This window comes from Larus michahellis, chromosome 10 (genome assembly GCF_964199755.1).
Source record: "Larus michahellis chromosome 10, bLarMic1.1, whole genome shotgun sequence".
Lineage (NCBI taxonomy): Eukaryota > Metazoa > Chordata > Aves > Charadriiformes > Laridae > Larus > Larus michahellis.
Window position 1 is genome coordinate 14,717,174 of NC_133905.1, and position 20,792 is coordinate 14,737,965.

At 49.8% G+C, this 20,792-nt stretch overlaps 1 protein-coding gene across 1 annotated transcript in view; it reads left to right on the forward strand.

Moving 5' to 3' along the window:
• ITPR1 (inositol 1,4,5-trisphosphate receptor type 1) overlaps nucleotides 1–6,135 on the forward strand; it is a 182,507-nt gene extending 176,372 nt beyond the window's left edge. Inside the window, exon 61 of the mRNA XM_074603193.1 lies at nucleotides 4,741–6,135. Coding sequence (XP_074459294.1) covers nucleotides 4,741–4,827 — 87 coding nt within the window. The 3' untranslated portion in view covers nucleotides 4,828–6,135. The remainder of the gene's footprint in view (nucleotides 1–4,740) is intronic.
• Nucleotides 6,136–20,792: the final 14,657 nt, after the last annotated feature.

Genomic DNA, 20,792 nt, shown 5'->3' on the forward strand with positions numbered 1-20,792 from the left:
ATGGTTCAATTAGTTAAGTTTATATAGATATGGGCACTGGATAAAATTAATTGCTGACTTGCACTTGATGGTGTCCCGGGGCAGTCGATGGAATCCATCAGGCAGAAAGGGCGAGCAGATTTGGTTCATTATCTTTTCGGATGCGATCTGCCCACTGTAGCGTAGTTGGCACAACTCTCTCCAGTACTAATCGGATTCCTGCTCTCCTCCTCTGCTCCGGGTTGGCCTCCTTTCTCTGTAAGCCAGTTATCTTCGTGGAGACTTGAGTCTCTGGAAGCCAGTATTGACTGAGGTGCCGGCTCCCCGCCTTCCGATCACACTCTGCGTTTCTGATGGAGCCGGGCCCTTTTACCCAACACCCCGCAGAGCACAAGGAAGGGATTAACGTGTCAGATTGGGTGCAGAAAACCTTGCTGCTGTTGGCTGTAATTAGTTTTCAGACTCCGTGCCACGGACCCCCTTGCTCTCGTTGGTTTTGAGGATGGAGGATAGAGGCGGTTGCTCTTTTGTCTGTGCTTTAATACTTGCCGGGTAGTGGTTTTGCTGTTTTGCCTGGAAACAATTATCTTGAAACATGTGTCTTATGTCTTCCTGTTGAAGGGTCTGACTCAAAGTGGTCTGCAGTCACCAGGAGTCTTTCCATCGGCCGCAGCCAGCTCTGGATCAGAATGCGTTTCTTTCTGAAGCTTGCAGCTCTTGGCTGACCAAGCACTAAAAACCCTTCTCGTTCTTTGTGAAAATAAGAATGAAGGGTTTAGCTTTTAGAGAGCTATTTGACTGTAAAAGCAAAAGAGGAAACCAGCTTCATTAATGTTGTGATAGCTTTTAGGAATTCCCCTAAGTACCGTTACTGAGAGCCCTGCTTAAGTTGCAGGATGCTCCAATTATTTGACAAAACCAGTATATCCCTCATGATTGGAACTGTCTCCAGGAAAAGGAACTAACTCGGGGAACTTTTATTTGTATTTATTTCCTTGTAATTAAATAAAGGGAAAACCTCTCATTCATTTGCTTTTCAAGCTCATTAGGTTTCTGGAGACAGTAATTGTTAGAAACTGAAATCCAGCATGCCTGCTTTCACGAGGAAGTGCACCAAGAGCCATTAAAATCTTGATCACTTTAATTCTGCGCAAAAAGATTACAACATAATTGTCTGCAACAGCAGGGGATTAGATGTAATCACGCAGAAGCCCTTTCCAGCCCCGTGTCAGTGAGTGCGAGGCGTCTCTAATGGACTTTGGCTCAGGACAGTTCCCTCGCACCGGCCAGACCCCTGGCCTCCATCGCCGCAAACGTGACTCGTGGCTGGAGCTGCTGCTGGGGTTGGCTTTGCCTGAGGCACTCGAGCATCCTGGCGGGCAGGGGCTGGCATGTCCGTGTGTGCCCGCCTGCGTGGGACCCTGCTCCTGCCGTTCGCACACGCTCCCGTTCCCGGAGTTAACTCCAACTCACCCCTAACCTTTGGACCCAGCAGCCTGTGTTACAGCATTACAGATGATTATTGGTGAGTCCAGCTTGACTCAGATGAACTTCAAGCCCCTTGGTTTTATTTTTTTAATCCTGTCAGCATTACCCCGGTAGCTGACAGCTCCCCTGCAATACCTTGTGCCGGGCTTTTCTTGCCTTTTAGGCCCAGGCGTGCAGGTGCTGCAGCGGTCAAGCTTTTGCAAGAGATTCAGTCTCCAGGTAAATGTGATAGAGATTAAAGTTGCTCCATCCTGCAGCACTGTGCCCTCTGGACAAGCATTACGCATCTTGCAGGATCGGTAATGTTCTGCATCGACGTTGCAATTCCATTTCTCTCTCTGCTTTACATTTGGTTGCTTTTTTCTTCCCTTTTATTAAAAGACACATCCTCTGTGGACACCTGCATTAGGCTGCACCATCCCTTTTTCTACGCAGCATGAAAAATATCTGTTACAGTCCCTTTTCATTGTTCTTTTTTTCATTCCGTTTTCATTTCCTGTGTCCTCTGAATCAGTTTATTGGCCGTGTGAAATTGTGGCTCTTAGTTTGCTCAGTGAAGCTAATTAGTGTGAACTTTAAAATGAAGTCCTTATTGCCTCTTTGCGTTCCCAACTTGGGAGTTAGGAACAGTTAAAAAAAAGTCCCAGCCAGTTGAGCCAGGGAGTAGCTTGTGTGTGTGGCTGAGACTGGAGAGCCATGGGGAGACCCCGCTCCTCCCGCTCCCCTTTGCCCATTGTGAAAACAGACTTCCAGAAGCATGGTACGGAGGACCGGGAGGTGTGTGTGACCTGTCCCCAGGAGGCTGCGGTCATCTTCCTGAAAAGGTACAATAACAGTTCTGCCTCCCTTGGCTCAGGTGATGAGCAAGGCACCGGGCTGCTGATGAGTTTAATTATGGTTTCAAGAGGAATTACTGTATTTCAGTCCTTTCCCCAGTGGTTAAATGAGTGTAATTATACACGGCTAGCCTGAGTGAAAGCAGCGGTGTGTGCCGTGCTGGATGGCAGGGGCGCATGGAGGAACTTTTTGGAGGTTCCCCTGAACAGCCTGTTTTGACGAATTTCTTTCCCCACAACGAACTCCAGACCCAAGGCTGGCCACGGGCCGGCTGCCTGAGCACGCTGGGGTACCCCGAGATGGGGGTGGGAAGGCAATTCACCATCACCAAAACTGGAGTTTTTAGACAAATACATTCAAGTCGGTGTTACAAATGAATGTGCAAACACGCTATTTCCCTTCTCCTGGAGTTACTTCCGCAGTCAGTTATATTGGCTGACATTTGTGATTAAATATCTGAAAATTGAAAAAATTAAATGGTTATAGAATCACAGAATGGTCGGGGTTGGAAGGGACCTCTGGAGCTCATCTAGTCCAAGCCCCTGCCAGAGCAGGGTCACCCAGAGCAGGCTGCACAGGAACGCGTCCAGGCGGGTTTGGAATGTCTCCAGAGACGGAGACTCCACCACCTCTCTGGGCAGCCTGTGCCAGGGCTCTGCCACCCTCAGGGTAAAGAAGTTTTTCCTCATGTTGAGGTGGAATTTCCCATGTTCCAGTTTGTGCCCATTGCCCTTGTCCCGTCACTGGGCACCACTGAGAAGAGTCTGTCCCCATCCTCCTGACACCTGCCCTTTAGCTATTGCTGAGCATCGATGAGATCCCCTCTCCGTCTGCTCTTCTCCCGGCTGAACAGCCCCAGGGCTCTCAGCCTTTCCTCAGCAGAGAGATGCTCCAGCCCCTCACCATCTTCGTAGTCTCCACTGGACTCTCTCCAGTAGTTCCTTGTCTTTCTTGAACTGCGGGGTCCAGCACTGGACCCAGTGTTCTGGCTGTGACCTCCCCAGGGCAGAGCAGAGGGGGAGGATGACCTCCCTCCACCTGCTGGCCACGCTCCTTTTAGTGCATCCCAGGAGACCACTGGCCTCCTTGGCCACATTGCTGCCCTATGGGCAACTTTTTCTCCTCCAGGACTCCCAGGTCCTTCTCCTCAGAGCCAGGTCGTGGATGGAGATGTTACAGGAAAAGCATTGCAGGGGACCCAGTGAGTTTTCATAAAGAGAGATTGTATCTTATGCTTGAATGAAAGATTACTTTTTTGGGTGAATTGGCTTTTGGGCCAGCTTTTCTGGTGCATAGTTGTGCTGCTGGAGTGGCCGGTGGGGTCCTGCGATGCCCTGGTGAGCCGGTGGGGTGCCTCAGCCCCACAGAGGCTGTTTCCGCAGCCAGGGGTGCTCAGTCTGAGGGAAGGAGCAGCAGGAGTGGGACGCGAGCGCAGCTGCTTGTGCACGCTGTTGGTGCCACCACTGACCACGGGCAATGGTTCTGCGTTCCCACGTTGCTTTGAGGGTGCAGGGGCTCTCGGTGGAGCACGGTTCCCTGAGGAGTAACATTGGGCTTGCCTCAGTGGTAGAGGGGCAAGGTGCTGTCCGGGCATCCTGCTTGGCACGGCTGCTGCAAGCCATCCCACGTGTCGGCTCCTCCAAAGCCAAGACGCAGAGAGTGCGTGCAGCGATCCAGCTGTTGGCTGCTGGAGAGTCTGCCCATGCTGGAGTCGCTCCTTACGTGGTGTGTGTCGGCTTACGCAAGTTGTCAGAAACCTCCCAAGGTTTGAAAAAGAGTGGAGAATTGGATTGCGGATGTTTTTCGGTATCAGTAATGAAAAATGATGATCCATTTCCAGGTCACGGTGATGGCACTAACTGGGAGAAACGTTATTTTATGTGCTGGGAAGTACTGCCAAAACTGTGGCTGTCTGGCAGCGAAGTGGTTAACCTCCCGTCCCTGCCTCGCATCTTGGCTTTTGGCAGATGGAGAGGGATGTTGGCTCACTCCTGACTAGAGCGGGAGCGCTCGAGTCTATTCCAGCAAAGACAAGGGTATTCCCAGCCTGACTTGAGGGCTCGCCCCTTTTTTCCGCCCTCTGCGTCTTGTCTGCCTCGTACGTTGGACGGGTTACAAAGAATTTCTAACGGGGGAGGTTTCTGCGCGCTGCTCTGCACTAATCCACGCTGGCCGCCTGGCTCTCCCGAGCTCTTTCCTTGCAAAACGGTAGTCGGCCGCACGGGCGAGTGCACGGATGCCCCCGACAAGCACACGAGACGGGGCTGTAGTTGCCTCTTCCCTCCCGTAGCGCTTGGCACAGCGGACGGGGCAGCGTTGTTTGTAGAAAGTGGGTTTCAGAGTAAACGCTAACCACAAAAGGCAGCGCCGGGTCCTTCGGCGAGCTGACGCACAGGAAGCATCTAGGCCTAATGAGCAAAGTTTTTAATTTTCCAGATGACGGAGCAGAGGAAGCAGAAACAGCGCATCGGTCTCCTAGGACACCCTCCGCCCATGAATGTGAACCCGCAGCAACCGGCATAAGTCATGAGGGGCACTTACCCTCCCGCGGCAGCACCAGTAACGCTCAGACCGGCCACTGCCGCTGCTTTGTGTACGTTCGGTTCAGTTTGTAAATACCATGTTTTTATACTATATGTATATGACTGCTACTATATAAAGTTTCGGGCATACGTGTTGTAATTAGAACTGTTGGCACAGGGCGGAGGTTAAACTTTGTGCCAAAACTATCAAAATTGCCTTTTTCTTGGAAGGACTAAAGAGAGCACCTGAATTGCACTTGAAAAGAATATTTGACTATGTGACATGTATTTTGTATTTAAAAAATAAATAAATAAATAGAATAGCTAGTATTTATGTTTTTATACAATTGTGCAATATGAATTATGCAATCACAATATATTTGTAACTCCTGAATGTCCTAAAGGGAGTGCACATCTTTGAATCTGGTGTGTTAGTACAATGTAATAAATGGTATAAAATTACAGGTGTAAATGAGGCTGCTGCAAAATTGTGTTACTGGTGATTTTTCATACCCTTGGACATTTTTGTACCATGTGTGTAAATATCTTGCAATGCCATATCTGTTGCCTCTTCCTCCCAGAGATAACGCTGGGAATCCGTGAGCTGTTAAATTGGTATCAATTAAAGCAAAACATTACTTTGAAGCTTCCAAATGAGGAAAGCAGGAGGTATTTTTCAAGTGACTTCTTCTACGTACTGAGGCTAGAAGAGCTCAGATACCGGGTTTTTTAAATGCTAAGATTTCTTAAAGGGAACTTTTTATGCAAAATGAAGTTTGGGATGAGGATGCGCTACTGGTGAGTCGGTGCAGTCTCCTTCGGGCATGTCGTGCCACGACACCTAAACCCTGTCCCGAGGCTGTCCGGGCTTTGCATTCCCAGTGTGTAGGATCCTTTCCTTTTATTTTTTCATTAGAGACCTACGTGCCTGCTAAAGCTTTAGCAAAGAGGCATTGCACCGACGGAAACGTGAACTATCCTGCTAGGACTGTAGCTGAGCACTGACGTGTAATGCTTGTGAGAGAGCCGCTGGTTTGAGGTTGGTCTGTCCCACTCCTTCCTCTCCCGCTCCCCCTCCATTCGGTCACTTTCTTTGGTTTCCGATTCTAGAGAGTATGAAAGGAAACTTGGTTTGGTTTTGTGTTTTTTTTCCTCCAATCTGTTGCATAGTTTTATACATGGACCTCATTTTACAAAAGCTAACTTCTCTGCAATACTGTCTACAAAAAAAAAAAAAAGCTACAAACAGAGCTATGAAAATTTGTAAATGCATAAATATAGGTATTTAAATAAATGATGCAAAATACTCTCTGGTCAGAGGCTGCTGGTGGTTTGTGTCCCCCTTCCGAGGTGGCGTGTGGTTGTGTTTGCTGTGGCACCCCGGAAAGCTGAACCGCGGGGGCCTTCAGCTACGGACGGTGCTTTTCCCAGCTCCGAGGTTGGGCTTCTAACACCGGAGCGAGTCCTTTGAGAGGCACTGGTGCCCCAGGGACCTCACCCGCCGTCACTCCAGGTTTGGATACTTCAGACTCCTACCACTGATATTTCAGGCTTCTCATCCTCAGAGTGGAACGTGCAAGAGTTTACAAAAAAAAACCTGCTCCAGCTCCAAGGATCCTGTGTGCAGGAGCATCGCTGATTATGTATATTTGATTAAGATGTAGCAGGAACTGCCTGGTACAATTAATCACCTTTAATCTGGTAAGTGCACACAACTGTCTGAGAAGGGTGCGTCTCCCTACCACGGGTCATCGCGAAACGTCAAAGCGAGTGCATCCGAGGGGGGAGGCAGCCTGGACAGCAGATAGAGGTTTACTGGTGAGGTTGTGACTACTTCATCATGTGCCATTTCCATATGTATCCTGGTAGATGTGTCCTCCTCCCCTCTGCAGCTGCCGGCTCCCAGCAAGGTGTGTGCAGAGGGAGCGTGACGGATGCCACAGCCGCCGGGGTTGTGCAATGGAGGAGCGGGATTTCATTTTCTCTGAGCGGCAGAGCTGTGTATCTGACTCACTTCTTCCCTTCGTGCCATCCAGGGACACACACACACACAGAGATCTGTCAGGCTTCCCGGAGCCTGCGCCAGCCAGGTGAGAGGGAGGAGGCTGGGAAGGCACCCACTCCAAGAGGGCATCCGTGCGAACGCTCCACATCGCTGCATCTTTACCTTAAAAAGGCAAAAACCAGCCAAAAGCACAAACCCCAGTTGGCGCGGTGATCTGTGTGAAACTCAGCTGGTGTTTTCACGTGCGATTGTCCTTTCCCAGGAGGTAGGGGGAGATGCAAAAAGCAACAGTGGTTTTTCTCCCTCTGGTGCAGCTGCAGCCCGGCCACTGAAGCCGAGCGCCACCGCTGCGGGAGGGTGGGAATGAGGGCGGCGTGGGCAGGGGGTGGCGTGGGGGGGTTGTCCTGTGGTCACACGGAGGGTTTGCATGGTCACGCTCCTTCCCCAGCCCACGCACAGGCTGTGTCAGCTCCTGCTCAGCAGAGGAAGCCGATGGCCGTCCTCCTCCCCTCCGTCCACAAACGCCCCATTCACTTCTGCAGACTCATGACTGTGATGAAATTTCATGCCCAACCATCACACACCTTCACTTTTTTTTCTTCTTTGGTTTTCATGACTTTTTCTGGATTGTTCTTTCTGGCTTGGATTATTCTGGGTGTGCTGAACTCCTCTGCCCACCCTGGCTGCGGCAGAGAGGGTGAGGAATGGAGAAAACCCTCTTCTGGTTGGCAGCGGTTTTGGCCCCATGGCTCCTGAGGTTCATGCCTGCATAAGGGCTCTCCCCGTCCAGACTGAGATTGGGCGCCTTGTGGCAGCTCGTCATTGATGTCAAGGAAAAGCTGTGTGAGGGATCTCTTTAAATACCACAGTTTGGGTATTTTTTCCACAAAAGCCGAACACCTCTTGAAATCCCAAAAAGTTTTATTAACAATTTGTAATGAAAAACCCCCTCCAAAACCTGAGATCAGAATCTGTAATTAACGATGCCTTTAGTTTCTTTAAGCCCAGGAGGCTGAGCACCACCTCTGGAGATGCTGCAGGAGAAGGTACAGGGCTCTGACCATCCTCCTCTGCAGAGGTTTTGCAGCAGTATTTCTTGGGGACATCAGAAATGAACAGAACACAGGGAATCCTTCGGAAGCGTTGAGGTTGGTGTGCACTGTTAATTGGGTGGAAGAGCTACAAATATCAAAAGTAACTTCAAGGAACATAACTAGCACTTGCAGACCGTGGTCACAGCAACGGAGCGGACTTTCCTCTCGATGCGGAGCCCACGTGTGGCGGTGGCCAGGAGAAACCAGCTCTTCCCTGCCCCAGCACCAAGGGTGCAGAGCAAGGGGAGCTGGTGGGGCAGAACCCCTTCAGAAGAGGTCAAGGGTGACAGCGGGCCACCAGAGAGGGGGGGTGCTGCTATGGAAGAAGGTAACTTGCTCCTGGGGACAGGGCAGGGTGTGAACGTGTACAGAAAGTGCCGCTCTGCTCCGGACGGTGCCCCTAAAGCCCTGGAGAACCTTCTGCTTTGGTCCCACCTTCAGGAAAAGCAGTGTGGACATGCCAGAGGGGGAAAGCAAGAAGGATTTCTGGATTTGGGAAAAGGTGGCTTGTCAGGAACTGGGGAACTGGGGTTGCGTAGCCTGGAAAACAGGGATGGAGGGAGGAAGGAAGGTGTCCCATGTGCTATCAGAATCCTCTGTTTGCTGAGGGCGTCAGGAGAAGGAACTGCTCAGCTGAGTGCAGGAGGTTTAGGTCCTACATGGTGGGGAGCTTTTTGGCTCTGAAAACAGATTCCTGACCTCCAGTAAAATCAGTGATTCGGTGGCACTGGCAGATGGCAAGTGGTGTAAGGACTGGATTGCAATGGGGGGGTGGGTTCCACCTGCCTTGCACGCACCGGAGATTTCGTTTGGCATCGGATTTCTTTAGGCAGGATTGCTGTATGTTAAGAGTTTGGGAATACAATTATTTTGCCTTTTAAATAAGAACTTTCATTTGGAGGTGAAAATGAAAGTGACCTTCCGAAGAGGAAGGAACAAAAAGAATCTACCAATTTTGCTAATAATGGAAAGTCCTAGAGGGGAAGGATCTCCGTGTATTCTTCAATTTGCATGAATGGCTGAGTCTGTGGATGAGAATTTTCTTCGCTAATGAAGCAGGTGACATGCTAATCAAGGCAATGCAAATAACGGCTCTGAAAGCCCAGCCGTGGCGCCGCGGCCCCCAGACCGCCCCAATGGCAAATTCAAGCCACGTCCTCAATTTTGCAGCAAATTGGCAGCAGGCAGGACAAAGGAGCCGGGATTACAGTCTCAGCGCTCGCGGCGGGGACTCGCGATGGGGCGCGTGTGACGGATACCTCGTTACATAAAGGGGTCTTGATTGATACCGTGTCGGGAAAGTCATAATATAGCTCCCTGTAACAATCCAACTTGTCTCCCAGAATGGGAAATGCTCCTACACACATACTTAATAGGGTTTTTTTAAATTGCCCATTGTATTTCTGAACAAGAGAAACTTATTTGGAGTACTTTCCCTTTTACGTTTCCAACATAACCACCTGAAGTTGTCGCCATGTGTGTTCTTTGTACTCCCGCGGACCCCCTCGCTGTTTTTCCAGGCAGCTATACCTACACCTATACCTACACCTATACCTATACCTACACCTATACCTACAGGATCGCCCAGGGCGAGGTGTTAAAGGGATGTCCGTGCAGTGTCCCCGTGCTGAATCACCCAAAATAAGCACTGCATCAAGTAGCTGCTGCAACACGGGACACAAAGGGGCCATAATCCTACCGATGACTGATTCGGGTGGCTCTCTGTTTTAGTTGGAGACTACCTGGCTTCCAGCCGACCTGGCCAGGTTCTCACATGCCACAATGGAAGTTTGGTCCTGAACTGTGAATTTCCTGGCCCTGAAGGGCGCGGAGTGTAACCGCCCATTTAAGATACTGCATTTACTTTTACAAACAGACTGACCCACGTCGCTAATCCCCGAACTTGGTCCGTAGGAGACGTTGATATTTTTGAGTAAAATCAGTACAAATACTCCACCTATGTGAAACTGGCATTTCAACCGAGACATAAGGAAAAACTCTTGGAGAGATGCAGTACTTCTGTCTCCAATTTTTTATTTACTACCTTTCCAACCTTCTTTCAGACTAAACATGTTAATGAGATGAATGTCAAAGCCGCCCACAAGTAAACTGAGTTGCCCCATCCAGTAGGCTAATTGATTTGTTTTTAGTAACTAGCAAGGATGCTGGAAAACCCCTATAAAGATTTCATTTTTAACAAAAAGTACCAAAAACTCCACCAGTTTTGCATCACAAAGTAGTGGTTAAAGTAAAGATTTGAGTAAAGCAGCATGCCTGTGGTTTTTGTGGGTGGATGCATCTCGGAATGACTATCAATCTGTCAGAGGGGAGATCTGCATGTCATCTCTGCATATGACAAGCAAAATCTGCAGTGACAAATATCTTTCCAGCACTCGGCTGCGTGGCGAGGCTCATACCCCTCCTGCCATCCATAATAGTGAAGTCGTGTCAGCACGTAGCGTACGAACCCACCTTTTTAAAAAAAAAACCAACCAACTGAGACAAACTGAGGAAGGAAAGACAAATATGGAGCAGTACTCTACAGATGCCATCAAACCCCACTGCCAATGTGCTTAGTCATATAGAAATTCACCTCTGATACGCACAGCCATGCCGAATAATTGTATTAGCCCAGCTAGCCTACTTTCGGCGTGCTCTCATGAGTTTTTTTGCGCTGCTTCTCTGCTGCAGTTACGTGTGTGATGGGACACTTGGAAATGAAATTATGTAAGGCTGGAAGGAAAAAAAAATAAAAAAAAATACGAGAACAACTCTCGAGCAAATCAAAGCAATTCTGGGGAAGTTTTGAATATGGATGCAATTGGAATTGCACCTAGAAAAGTTTGCAGAAAGAAATCGGAAAATGCCAATTGATTTAGATCTTAACCGCTGGTAGGAAAATGCACAAAATCTGCAGCGCTTTTGCTGACTGCTATGAGGCCGCGGTGCCGGAGCGTGCTGCAGGGACCCCCCCGGCTGTGGGGAGCCCGTGCGGCACCTTGGCTCCGCTGGCAGCTGGAGCCGCTTCTTCCCGCGCTCAGCTTTCCCTGGGAAAAGTGGAAGCGGTTTGTCCCAGTGCAACGCGGGAAAAAGGTCACAGAGTCACAGAATCATAGGGTTGGAAGGGACCTCTGGAGATCATCTGGTCCAACCCCCCTGCCAGAGCAGGGTCACCTGCAGGTCTGAAATGTCCAAAATAATCAGGAGATGGGAAAACCACCCTGTGCCTAGCTGCCGTCACAATCCCAGGATGCGTTTACGGGCTGTGTGAAAACAAGCTGACAGCTGGATAAATTGCCTCAAGGCAGGTGCTTCCCCAGGAGCACCACGGAGCAGGAGCAGCCAGCGCATTTCATGTCAGCCTTTCCATCCAGAAGAGCTAATATCCTTCGGGCCCCTGTCTCAGCTTTCTCACCCATCAGTCCTCCTCAGCTGGCTGTTCTCACCCTGGCACTCAGCCCTTTTTTTTTTTTTTTTTCCCCCTTTTTTTCCCCCTTTCTCTCTGTTGTCTCATTTCAGGAATGACTTTCCAGCTCTCACTTACCCACATCCCTTCCCCTGCCTGGAAATGGTACTTGGTCCTAAGGGAAAGGGCAGCAGCGAAGCCTGTTCCTGGGGCTTATTGAGGCAACGGGTTTGTTTTCACTTTCCTTTTCTAGCGCTAAATAAATACACAAAGCACCAAATCTGAAGGCAGCGAAGAGTGGAATTGCGTATCTGTTCCATGTGTTTCAATATGACTCTTAAAATAGTGGGGATGCTATGTTATGATTTCCATTTCGCTTGTGTCCATATAACACTGTTTTTACGCAACAGAGATGGAAACACAATCTGTTAAGTCTGTAAGAAACTTTTACTTATGAATGATGGGAGCAAACATTGTGTACAATTAAATTAGAGAAAGAAAATGACATCCCTTCAGTGTTAGCATACCTGAAAGCAGTTAAAAATTGCAGTTTGCCTCTATTTACACACCATGGGAGTTTTCACATCAATTTAATCACAGGATGATTCATTATTCATAAATCAGAAGAACCATTATAATCAAGTAGCACAACTACCTGCAGGATCTAAATCACAGTATCTCCCAGTGGTTCCCATGTCCAACCCCATAACTGGTGGGTGGTGGGTAAACTGCCCCACGTTTTCAAGAAGAACATCTCCCCGTGATGGTAAATTTGGTGTAGACCTTTGCAATACATCCCAGTGACTAACTGCCTTTACTGGTAAATGTATTTATTGCCCTTACTTCTAATTTTTGCAGCCGTTGAATCTCATTCAAGTGTGAAAGGTCACCTCAATCGCTAGATTTCTGCAGAGAGCAAGCTGGACTGTGTCTGCTTAGACCTAGAGCTGACAAGAGGATTCAACTATCTAAACCCAAAATGCAGATCCTCAGAAATCCAGTCTCACCCTGAAGACACCCCAAAACCTAGGGCTGCTCTGTGTCTGGAAGAAGCCAGGACTAGAGCAATGGAAAACCTCAAACAGGCAGGGCCAGACAGGCGGGATGAGTTGTCCACAGGGGAATGCTGCCGATGGTCTCATCCTCAAGGTGCTCCCAGACATCCCGCTCTGCCACGTCAAGGAGCCTTTCTCCCCATGGTGTGCGTTTGCGGTTGGCCACAAGAGCTTGCTCTTTTTTTTTTTTCTTTCCCCCTAAAATTAGGAAGTGGGAGGAACAGAAGGAAACGGTGGCCTCCAAAACCTGCTCAATGTAAATGTTGGGAAGAGAGATGGAAATGCAGGTTCCTCGCAGTGCCTTTGATGTCAGTGCCATCACAGCCACTCCTATGTTTCTTCATGGTCCTGTGAAGATTTTCTGTGAAGCCACCAGCGCCAGCAGCGGTGCAGGCAGGTGGATGGCTCTGAAGGAGGGGGACCTGGCTTGTACCAACAGGAACGAACTGAGGGCAAGTACTACAGGAAATACCAACATGCCTGGGGAGTTGGAGGAAATGCAGGTGATGACCAAGCCCCGCCAAGGTGGGGACTCCTGTCAGCTCACGCTGACACGGACCACACGCCCCTGTCACTTAGAGACCCCTCTCTGGCAGCGACCAGCCAAAAAAGTGCTACTGACAACCTGGGAGTTTGTCCTCCCTCACCAGCTCCATAATAATCCCCCCCCCCAACTCCTAAATACCTATTTATTGCCATCCTTGGGACAATCTGGGTTCGGCGCCTTGCATGCGTCCAAGTCCTCAACGCCTCACCTGTGTCGTCTGATCAAGAGCACGTTTGCAGAGGCAGGATGGGGTCAGACCCGTTTAAAACATGGAGGGACCCAGCATGGCAGGGATCCGGACTGGACACTAGAAACGTAAATGGTTCAGGCCCCAACCTTCCTTCTGATGGTGCCTACCTGCCAAACCACCATTTCCACAGCCACAGCGAGGAGGATGCCACCGTCTCCTCCTGAAACTGTTACGCTTTGCACCTGGTAGCATTTATTGGACTGAAGAGAGCGGTGATAGCACTGGTAGCACTCCAGGAAGCAGACCTGGGTGCAGTTGCTGTTTCAGTGAATATTGAATAAAAATACTTCCCTGTTGCCTGGAGCAGGCACAGCCAGCAAGGTCGCGGTGCCCCCAAGCAGTATGCTACCTGAACTCGGGGAACTGTCAAGTGTCACAGGGTTCAGAGAAGCACAAAGAAGCACACATGGAGGCACGAATGAGCTCCTATCTCAGGGATATCTTGTTAGAGCTTCTGCCCGGAAGAACTAGATTAAAATCTTCCCCGAGCATGAAAGGGCATTGCACCCGGTTCCCACTTTGGGAGTGTGGCTCTTCCACACTCTGCCCAGCATGTACCGTGGTTCATGTCCCACCTCGCCCCTGGGCACAGCTCCCAGCTGCGAATCCAGTGTGGAGAATCACAGAATCACAGAATGGTTTGGGTTGGAAGGGACCTTAAAGATAATCTGGTTCCACCCCCTGCCCTGGGCAGAGACACCTCCCACCAGACCAGGCTGCTCCAAGCCCCGTCCAACCTGGCCTTGAACCCCTCCAGGGATGGGGCAGCCACAGCTTCTCTGGGCAACCTGGGCCAGGGGCTTGCCACCCTCACAGGAAAGGATTTCTTCCTGAGATCTAATTAATAATTCTGCTGACCAGCGGTTACCCCTCTGCCAGCTACTGCAGGAATCACCCTTCTCTCCCCACAGCCTCTCTGGGAACCAAGACCCCAAACTCGGGGCTTGAGCTGGTGCCTACAAGGTAAGAACTGAAACACTCAGATATTTGTCTTTCACACCTTTTATGAGTCTAGTCCCTAGTTTTTGTGAGAGTCCAGTACTCAATTGGACAGTACGGTAGGGACAAGCCTTTCTCCTTACCCACAGCCTCACCCTAATTATAAACAACGGGAATCGTAAAGCCAAAGGGAAGACTCCATGCCTGTAAAATACCTCCAGTACTACCCCCTAACCTCTCTCCCAGCGTCTCTCTTCGGTAGAGCAGGGTTATCTCAGCCTATGCCAAAACCAAAATTTTATACAGTGGAAAAATAAATAGGCAGAACATTAAATTTTCCTGAACCCAAAAAGCAGAGGTGGTGCATGAAATCATGCAAGAGCGAGCCGCGCAGACAGAATGAATCAGAGGGACCAGTGACAACATGGAGGAGGAAAGCCCTTCTGGCCGCAAGCCAGGGTGAGGCAGAGCTCCTGTTGCGTGTGTTCCCGCAGCATCCTGCCCACCCAGCCTGACAAACCCTCGCAGGCAATAACCAGGAACAGTGGGAAGCTGGCGACCAGCGTCCTTCATCTGGCGGCTCAGCCGCCTCACTTGAGGCAACTATTACACATGCTGTCTGAACGCGAATGGCCCTTAAATTGAGAGTTATCACGGTTTGGCTTGCATGGGGTAGACCTGTGCAATTCAAGTCTATCATGTACGAAAAGGAAGTATGCGTGATGAATAATCATACATTAACAGATGAGAAATATAAGGTTGCCACCTCCAGAAAGCAAAAGCACCTGGTTTCAGTTCTAAATGCCCTCGAGTGCACGGCTCAGCTGCTCCTCGGCGCCCAAGGGTACGTCCCTTTCTCTGCTGCTGCGCTGCACGGGCGGGTGCAGTCGCCTTCTCTGGTCACAGGTGACATTCTCTCCGTGCCGAGCTGGTGATGCTGCGCACAGCTGCTGACCTGGCTCTTAACCTTCGTACACCGTGTTTATGGTAACTACGGGATGACTGGTGTCTATAAATCATTGCACTTGCATTGCATTCAACCATTACTACACCTTTTTGGGGGGATGAACCTAAGTTTTAACTCCAAATTGAGATAGAACTGCTACAAACAATTAGCCCACTAATCCTGCCTAAATGAATATATTGCAGCCTTTTAACATATATGCCGATAAGCATGCCTAAGCGTTCTGCGATGAGTTATGAAAGGAGGAGGGGGCCTTTTCTTCTATTAAAATGCCAGGCCTGGCTTGGTGGGGCTGCGCGGCGCTGCCGGGCTGTCCCTCCACAGCAGCGGTGACCGTAAAGGTTAAGCCTGCCACAGACTATTGTACCCAGCGGCACTGCTTGGCTGGTCTTTGCAGTCTAATTGCCACTGACCCCGTGACAATGAGGTAATGTCTCTGACTCCCGGGTCAGATAAATACTGCTCATTTTATAACCACCAGACATGTTACTGAAAAACAGATAGGAAACAACTGAAAGTCCCATGATCGGTAGAATATAAACTCTACTACAGCTGTTACTCCCGTCCTTCGTATGAATGCTCAGGGTTTTTTCTCCTAACACCCACTTAGAGTCAGAGCCCTGGCCAGGGATGCTTCTCCTCCGGCCCTCGCCTCAGGTGGCCTCACCGAAACTAAGAGGGAAAGGTGGGAAACCACCAGGAAAATGCGTGAGTGGAAAGATGCCATCAGGAAGAAACAACAGGGCTGAAGGTTATGTTCCAATGGGTATCTAAACCCCAGCCACCAGACCAACTGGGACAGGAATTTAAGGGAAGAGCTGTGCCAGGGACTGACAAGCAGCAACCCTCACACAAGTTCATGGGAGCTGGCAAAGCATCTCTGAACACCACGAGTTCAGTGCCTGCCTTAATAGGGTTGTAGTGCTGCCGCTGCCACGGTTTCAGCCAAAGTCCTCGTTCCCACCTCTCCCCCTCTGCCCCATTTTAGCTCTGTAATGACCGGAGCCTTTGAAGATAAATGCGCGAGTGACGCCAGAATGACGATGAGGACTTTGCACCCCTCCTGAGAGCAGGAGGGTGGGACACGGGTGTCGATGAGCTCGGGCACAAGACGGAGCCACGCAGGGCAGTGATAATCCTTGCTCCAAACCCATCCCCAACTACCGAACCCCTCGGCCGGGCCAGCCCCAGCCTCCCCTTTGGGCACAGGCCACGCCGCCCCCAGGGAGATGGGCAGGGGGGTTGCATGGACAGATAAAAGTTGTTTTTCTGGACTAGCAGAGTAGTATTTCGCCCCACCACCTCCCGAGCCACAAACACCCTCCAGCACTACTCTGTGTCCTCAGCGCTGGGAGAAACAGGGTGAAGGGAATCCCTGCCAGGGAGGCGTGTGATCTGTGCGTGGGTTCACAGTCCCAAACCAGAACCTCTACAGAATAAACCCAAAATATTTAGAGAAATTAACCCAGAATGACTTAAATAATCACCTCATTTTCACTGATACATCTTATTTTATATAAAATGAACCCAGAGCTGCTATCTGGTTTTGCTACTATTCAGATTTTTACACACCTACTCTGCTGTACCTTTGATTTTAAGAAGTTGGGGACTTTTTTTTTAAGCTCTTGAAAGACACTGAGATAAAAAATATTTTTGCTCTTCCTTACCTGATATTTACAATAATTCTGGTTTCTTAAGTGTTTAATTTAAATTGTTAAAGTGTTTATTTTACCTTGATATACCCTAACGGTACGCTGTGACACTCCACACAAGATTCAAAAGCTGCAGGATGATTTTTTTTTCCTTTCCCTCATGTTAGTTTTCAGGTCACTTTTTAAATTAACTTTTCCCCCCCCACACTCTGGCCATGACTCAGCAGTGTTAATTTGCATTGGTCTGACACTTTGCACACAAGCTGCACAGAAGCTATTTAAATACGAAATGGTCAAATATTTTGTAGACCTTCTTTGACCTTCCCCTCCATTCCGCTACTACCGATTTCTTTTCTTTTCTGCTGTGTTTTGGTGGGAAGGGAGATTCCTGGCACAGGATGTTGTACGCTTTTGCCACTTTTCTCCACATAATTATCACCTCTCTGCACCAGCACTCCTGGTATTTGGATTCGCCGCCTCTTGCACTATCGAAAAAGTTTCCTGCTCAATACGAAGATGCACAACTGATCCACTTTTGGGGCACTTAGTAGATTTTAATAGTTTGCCTTCTATAGATGCCAACAACTCTAGAGAAGGACTTTCGTCTTCTTGTACGTCAAGCCCGGTTTGTCCTGGTTGTCTAGCACAGTTCGCTATTAGTCACTTTGTTGGCCGGGAAGGCACCGGGGCGCCCGCAGAGAGGCTGGTGCTCGACTTGAGGGTGAGTTTGAGCTCAGCTGGGCTCGTTCTGCCTTGCTGCGGGGTAGCCACCAATTCCAGCCCCAGAAAACACATGGATTACAAAAAGTGGCGATCCAATAGAAGAAATGGTACAATTCAAGAAAAATACATTTGGAAAAGTCACTGGTGCTTGCAGTAACCACTTGTTGAAACGTTTTAAAGGGAAGCTGTAAAATAAGTAACCCCATGTAACACTGAACTTCTTTTTTTCACAGTAGGAATTTACCTGACAAAACCTCTCCAAAAGTAGCTTTCCCAAAAGTAACTTTTAAGTGCTACAGTACTAGGGGAGAGAATCAGAATGAACTCAGCTGCACCAGCTCTATTTACGTCTGCATTCCCTTATTAATATAGCAGGGGTTTATGCATGGCCCAGTGCCATACTGCACAGCAAACCCCGGGACTGGCCAGCCCCCCAAGGCTCCCACCACACGGAGGGGCCACCGGGGCCGCAAGGAGGAGCCCACAGACCCCACACTCCCGCCAAGCTCGCCATTCATTGAGCCGGCAAGGGACGCCCGCCCGGCCAGACCCAAGTTTTAATCAACCGACGGTTATTTTGAACGGGAAAGGCAGTGGTAATTTCTTCAAAACCCCTTGATGTCCCCGCCGTGTGAAAACACGGCAGCACATCTTTTCCCTCTTGGCTTGGCACAACCTATACGTTTGACTTTAAAAATGACTGTGCTGGTTTGCTTCTTTTTTTCATTTGGTTCTTGTTACCGATCATCGCCTTTTCCCTTATTACTGGAACAAACAGATTTGAACTACATTACATGCTGTCTTAAAGAGAGATAATGTCAAACGCTTTTGCTATGCGCTGTCAGGGTTAAAGGAGGTTTACATAAGGCATCAATTATATGTTAAGCATATATTATTTGAGATGGAGCAACATTTTTTTTTGCAGGATTATATTGGGGAAATACAATACCTGCAGCAGATTGGCAAGCACCGAATTAAAAACTCTGAAAGGTTTCTTTCTTAAAGGAAGCAAGACATTGATCGAGCAACAGTGCTAAATTACCAGTTTCTGCTGAACCAAGCTAATGCATCAACTGGGGCATAAGATGCGTTTATGATAGCCCGGATTGCCAGTAACGGACACCGGCACATCAGACATGGCGTTGCAGCCATAAATCTCCCACTGGGTTCCAGATATATATAAGCCCTACCACAATGTAAGGACTCAGTCTGGAAAATCACATCATCTTTGCAAGCCCAAGTCAAGCAGATCCGATAGACTCCCAATTAAACACAATTCTGCACTGATAAATAATAAACTGCAAGATAGCAGCCTGAAAAACTGTCCTTTTCATGAATAAGTTAAAAACTTTTAAGTAGAAGATTAACTACAAAATGTTAAAAAGCAGGAATGTTACTTTCTGCGAAGTGAAGTTCTAACTGAACTTTTTTTTTTTAATTGTGAAAAGTAAAACCTAATGTAATTACAGGGATAACATTTGAATATTATGCAAGTGCATGCTCAGGCCTTTTGGAAAGAACAAGGTCTCACATGTTCTTCTATTTTAAATGCTTGCTGCACCTCATGAAATCTCTGGGGAATGCGCTTAGCAAAAGGTGAGCTCAACATTTCCAAAATAACACACTCCGCACGACTGTACTCGAAAATTAAAGCTGTGCTGATGTTCAGCACAACCTGCACGTTCCCAGGCGGTGACCCAGGAGCCTGGCTCGGTTTGGCGGCGCTGCGATGCGACATCCCCTCCTACATGAGCTGATCCCATGGTTTAGCTCACTGGTAGAATCTTGAAGATGTTTTATTTGTGTTTTATCTTAAAATGAATGTGAAAAGCAGAAGCCTGCAGCTGGCTCAAGGCACGGAGGGTACGGCAGTGCGAAGCTTTGGCTCCCTGCCTGGTTAGTGGGTTGTTGCATTTTCCCCCCTTTCACACACTGGGGAGAGGTCATCTGAAACCCATTTGTGATCCTTCGCTACCCAGCTAACCACATCCTGGCATAAAAAACATATAGTGGCCTTACAGTATCTGAAGGGGGCATACAGGAAAGCTGGAGGGGGACTTTTTACAAGGGCACGCAGTGACAGGGCAAGGGGTAATGGCTTCAAACTGGTAGACAGGAGATTTAGATTAGGTATTAGGAAGAAATTCTTTCCTGTTAGGGTGGTGAGGCACAGTCCCAGGTTGCCCAGAGAAGCTGTGCATAGAATCATAGAATTGTCTAGGTTGGAAGAGACCTTTAAGATCATCAAGTCCAACCGTTAACCTAACACTGCCAAGTCCACCACTAAACCATGTCCCTCAGCACAACATCTACACGTCTTTTAAATACCTCCAGTGATGGTGACTCCACCACTTCCCTGGGCAGCCTGTTCCAATGCTTGACAACCCTTTCAGTGATGAAATTTTTCCTAATTTCCATCCTAAACCTCCCCTGGCATAACTTGATGCCATTTCCTCTTGTCCTATTGCCTGTTCCTCGGAAGAAGAGACCGACCCTGCCCTCCCCCCCCCCAGCTACCCCCTCCTTTCAGGTAGTTGTTGAGAGCGAGAAGGTCTCCCCGCAGCCTCCTCTTCTCCAGGCTGAACACCCCCAGCTCCCTCAGCTGCTCCTCACAAGACTTGTGCTCCAGACCCTCAAGAGCTCCATTGCCCTTCTCTGGACTCGCTCCAGCACCTCAATGTCTGTCTTGTCGTGAGGGGCCCAAAACTGGACACAGCACTCGAGGTGGGGCCTCACCAGTGCCCAGTCCAGATGCCCCATCCCTGGAGGTGTTGGACCCTGAGCAGCCTGGTCTGGTGGGAGGTGTCCCTGCCCAGGGCAGGGGGGTTGGAACTGGATGATCTTTAAGGTCCTTTCCAACCCGAACCATTCCGTGATTTCACAAACGTGCAGCACACAGACTCGCTGGCACTCTCCACTCCAGTCCAGCGGCTTTATTTTGGGTGTTTTTTTCCCCTTTTCGCTGCCCCCGCGCAGACGCAGCCCCCAGCCCTGCCCGCAGCGGGGAGCGGCGGCTCTCACCCCGCCGCGCCGGGGGAACGGGGCTGGAAACCCCCGCGGCGGCGGCTGCCAGCCGCCCCCGGGGGCGGGGAGCGGCAGGAAGGCCGGCGGACACGGGCAGGCTGCGGCCGTGCCCGCGGGGGAGGGAAGGCGCTGGCTGCCGGCCCGCCAGCGACACGCCTTGGCCGCCCGCCCGGCCCCGTGCGGCGGCTCACCCCCGCGCCGGGACGGGGACGGGAGGCGGCGCTTCTTCCCTTCCCCCCGCCGGCCTTCTCCTCCTCCCGCTCCCCGGCGGGGTCGGCGGGGGCGGCCCCGCTCACGTTCCGCTCCG